The 4,759-nt window shown below is 39.0% G+C and overlaps 1 protein-coding gene across 1 annotated transcript; it reads left to right on the top strand.

Moving 5' to 3' along the window:
- Positions 1 to 573: 573 nt before the first annotated feature.
- DNAJC25 (DnaJ (Hsp40) homolog, subfamily C , member 25) lies at positions 574 to 4,283 on the top strand (the record flags this gene model as incomplete). The annotated part of the gene is made up of 2 exons (XM_009082108.1): positions 574 to 1,044; positions 3,568 to 4,283. Coding segments are annotated over 2 exons (594 nt in total), but the record flags the coding sequence as incomplete, so codon positions are not given.
- Positions 4,284 to 4,759: the final 476 nt, after the last annotated feature.

Genomic DNA, 4,759 nt, shown 5'->3' with positions numbered 1-4,759 from the left:
CCCACACTGCAACCCAGGACATAGGGTTTGGTTATTTTTCCTTCCTTGAAATTCAGTGGGCAGCTGGAGATCAGAGAGGAACATGAATCTTGTAAAGTGAATCCTGTGAGACTAATGAGGTTCTCATATACTTAATCCATCTTTAATGAACTGTTGTAAACGGGTAACAATTTTATAATTAAGTGTTCATATACTAATTACTTTATTTATAAATCCAAGGTGGGGAACTTCTCAAAATGGCTGGCACAGCCTAGCATTAACCTTCAGGAGATTACTGTCTTCTCGTGAATAAAACCAGTCAGAGCAGCGTCTGCTTATCCCTCCCCGTCACCGTAAATTGCTGTGAGGTACACTTCTATGCAGCTGTTTCCCAGGTGCTTTGCTAAGTTTAGAGGAATGATTATAGCTTCTGCAATACTGCAGACATACTGTTACCTTCAGTTTCTACCCTTACTGTAACGTGACTGTGGTTAAAGGTGTGCGACAGCATTTCTTTTTCCCCTGGCAAACCTCCAAATGGGAATGTGTCTGTATAAAACCATGTTTTTTACTTTTACTGTTTTTAAATTGCAGTTCTTCAGCTGGTGGAGTAGTTACAACGAAGCTATCAACTACTTAGCTACAGTGCCAAAGTACCGTATACAAGCTACTGAGATTGCCAGGCAACAAGGTTTACTCAACAAGAGTAGAGAAAAAGGCAAGAACAGGAGGTCTAAAGAAGAAATTCGTGAAGAAGAGGAAGAAATTATCAAAGACATTATTAAAAATAAAATAGATATAAAGGGTGGTTATCAGAAGCCCAAGATATATGATATCCTTCTATTTCAGATCCTGCTTTTTCCTTTTTACTTGTGCAAAAATATAGGTTGGTACTGTCGGTGGATTTATTGTTTCACTATTAAAGGGCAAGAGTATGGTGTGGAAGAGAAGCTGTATATCATACGAAGGTACATGAAAATGTCGCAGTCTCAGTTTGACAGCCTAGAAGATCATCAAAAAGAGACCTTTCTTGAACGGCAGCTGTGGATACGAGAAAACTATGAGGTGGGTATCCCTGGTGGAAAAATTAATGCTAGTTATCCAGCGCTCCCAGAGTAAAGAACAGCCGTTTGGTGAAGGTGCTTGGGATAGGGCTGTGCAAAGCATTGCTTCCACTTCAGCTATTGCTTTCTAAATTGAAAACTGTTAGACAGCCATTCAGCATGCTTGCTTGGACTTCTTATGCATGTGGACTGGTCGACAACAGCTCCTGACCATGCCCATGGGTATGGGAAAGGATTTGCACAGTCAGAGGACATTTGTGTATGTGTACAAGACTGAATTTAAGCTGATGAAAGGCTTCCTTATCACCATGTGGTATGACAAGGTTGTTACAATAGGTTGAAGACTGTTCTCTGTTCTCTAAGCAGTAGTAATTCGTGGTAAGAATTACCTCGTTTGTCGGGAACTCCTATTTTATCAGTCTGCTATGCCGTTAATTCCTAGCTTGGGTTTTGGGGTTGCATGTGGCTTTTTGTTGTTGCCTTTGTTTTGTTTTGTTTTCCCGACTGTCACTTGATAGTTCTTTGGACTTCAGTGAGTCAGGGACTGTTCTTGCAGTGCCAAATACCTATTCAAGTAAGGACGGCATAAGAAATGCTGTTGGGCATGACTGCTGCTTTTGCCATGGATAGCCAGTTACTATATAGTCAATATATAGTTTTTAAGCTTTCTGTGAGAGAAGTGGAAGAACATTAGCCACAGCATGGAATTTGCAGTCTAGAATGATTTGGGATGCTGGGACATTGCAGATTGACCAAACACTTTTATTGTTCCACAGAGGTGCATCTGTGGGCCATCTGGGCAGGAGGTTTCTCGAGAAAAACTGACAGTACAAACTTAAGGCCTGCTTAAGGGGCAGAGGAGCTGTTGCTGCTGCTCTGCATATGCTGAGAAAAGAAATGGGATGGTGGCAGCACACCAAAGATAAGAGAATGCTTCAAAAGCAGACAGGGGTGGATTACTCTACAAGCTTGAGCAGGAAAAGAGTACAATAGATGCCAGTGTAAGGAAGGGATTGGCTGACAGGTACATATACATGTTCAGTTAAGATGACTTTTCTAGAAGACAACCTGGAAGTCCAAAGATCAAGGATTGCTCCTAATCAAAACAGATGTCATATAGAAAAGGTAAAATAAGATGGGTATCGTGTTGTAGAGAACAAAATGTCATGGTTTCTGATCAATGGTGCTTCTAAATAGTGGTGTTTTGGTCACCGAATGTAAAAGAGCTGTATTTGCTGCAAAGGAAGTCTGTTAACCCCACACTTGTCTCTTGTGGTGACCAGCAGTTGATACTCAGTGACAAAGGTGCACCTGTGTAGTAATATTTACCCAATATAATTTGCAGCTTTGGGACTTCCTGTGAAGGAAATGGTGTCTTTGTAGGTAACTGCTTCAATGAATTTTTCTTTAATAAACCTACCTAGTCACTTGAATGCATTAAAGCTTTTAGTGTCTGCTGTGCCATCTGGTCGTGAGTTCATCGGTGTGAGTTTTTCAAGCCACCCAGACTCCTGCTTGTTCTAGTATTACTGGAAATGGAGAATCATCGTGCTTTATTCTCTTCTTGTGTTACCTGTGCTCTTGGGTACCACTACCATATACTTACCTGAGACTTTGTAATGTATTTTCTAGGGCAAAAAATAGGCTCTGAGTGTTTCTCCCCAAAAGTTTCTCTGTTCTTTGATCATTGGAGATGTCTGTCTGCATATTGTTCAGTTTTCTAGTGCTCTTTCAGGATGGGAAAGCCCAAGAATTCAACACATGGTCACATCATGGAGCTCTACAATATTTTTCCTGTTTCCTGATGATTCATAAAACCTCTATGATCACTGAACGCTGAGCTGGTGTATTTATGTAGCCATCTATAATTTAAAATCTTGTTCATGCACAGTGCAGTGGAACCTTAAATTTAATTACTTTCTCAGTCAGAAGAAGTCAGATGACACCAATGTGACATAAACATGTATGGTATTGAGATTTGTGCTGGCTGTACCTACGTAAACTGACTTCCAGAATAAAAATGCAGATGCTGTTCCTTTTTTTTTTGTTTTTTTTTAAAAAGATAATTAACTTTGCTGATAACTGTAGATTTCATTACAATGACACCATTTCTTAATGGAAAGTAATTATTTGTCATTTGGTACCACAAGTTCTTGATGCAGTGATATGAACTTTGTTGAGAGCCTTAATTAGAAAGAAAAAGTTCCATAGCAGTATTCTATTAGCTTATGAATGCATGAGCATCTATTTCTTTAGCAAAAAAACGTTTTGGAGCTTGCGGCACTGTGACAAGAAAGTAGTTCTGCTCTCCGCAAAAATGCAAAGCACCCCTACAGCAGTAGGGTCTTGGGCTGCAGTCACTCCATCGAGTACTTGTGTTGTCCAGAGTCTGCTTCTGTGTTCAGTTCAGTCTTCTCTAAGAACAATAAGCTGGCAGATGGTTGAAGTACAAACGCTTACACCCCCTTGAGGCTCCCTTAAGCTGTTTCTTCAGCTGTATTAAAAACTTCTGTCTGTCTATCAGGTCTATAAACGAGAACAAGAGGAGGAGTTAAAGAAGAAGATGGCCATGGATCCACGATGGAAGAGATACCGGCGGTGGATGAAAAATGAAGGGCCTGGAAGACTGACTTTTATTGATGACTGAAAGTTGCTGAATAAAAATGTATGCTAATGTTGAAGGTGATTTGCAAAACTTTTCATTACGTCATTCAGAGTTTTGTCTGCTGTGGCTTAGCAGTTATCTAAAACTCAGGAATTATTAAATCAGGCTGAAGCATAATACAGGTTTACCGTTTTTAAAAACCAGACCTATTAAACAGGCTCAGCTCAATGTATATATGCCATTTACTTGGGGATCTCAGTGTGGAATTCAGTATTCCAAACAATGTATTTTTGCTAGGTATTTCATACTCATGAGCAATGGAATCACAACACTAGTAGTCTTTCTGAAACTGTTTCTAGTTCAATTCTTGGCAGTCCTGTTTTTCCTCTCTAAACTGAAGGGTTCCTACAAATGGACACTGGAAATGGTTTATGAAGTATTCCGAAGCAAGGACCATGTTTTCCTCTGTTTCCTCCTACTTTTCGATCTTAATTTCTCAGATGCCAAATTGCTTCTTTTTGATGTAAACAATATGGGGATTATACCAGACTACTGCTATTTCTGATCCAGTTGGAAATGGATTTTATTCTTTGTGGGAATAAATGATGCATGATTGATCATCATTGTGATGCAAACAAGCCTTAATTCTTTGTTCTACAGAGTAATTAATGAAATAGTATGCTTAGATATTTTGTGTTTGTTTTTTCGTCTTCTACATTGGATTGTACCTGCTTGTTCAGAACAAGTGTACCAGTGAATATTAGTTTACTAAATGTGACATTTCTTTCACCAAAGTATCGGTTAAAAAGAAAAATGACCCTTTTGTTAAAAAGGGCAATTTTGATGCCTTATGTAAATAAAAGTTTATATATGCACACCGAATTTGTTTTAAATTCTAAATCTAAAGTATTCGCTGTTTATCTCTTCAGATCAGACCTCAGAGTACTCTAGAATAAATAGAATAAATAATGCATAACAGCACACTGTGGTTTCCTCTGTAACTCAGCCCAGGTCAGAGTTTCCATGATTTGCTGGTAGAAGGGATTCTGTTATCATCTTTCTCTTCAGAAATTTTACTAAGAGCAAATGGGGAGCAAATCCTTTCTCCTGT

This window comes from Acanthisitta chloris, unplaced genomic scaffold (assembly GCF_000695815.1).
Source record: "Acanthisitta chloris isolate BGI_N310 unplaced genomic scaffold, ASM69581v1 scaffold13980, whole genome shotgun sequence".
NCBI lineage: Eukaryota > Metazoa > Chordata > Aves > Passeriformes > Acanthisittidae > Acanthisitta > Acanthisitta chloris.
The sequence above is the reverse complement of the archived record's forward strand: the minus strand, read 5'-3'. Positions and strand labels throughout refer to the sequence as shown.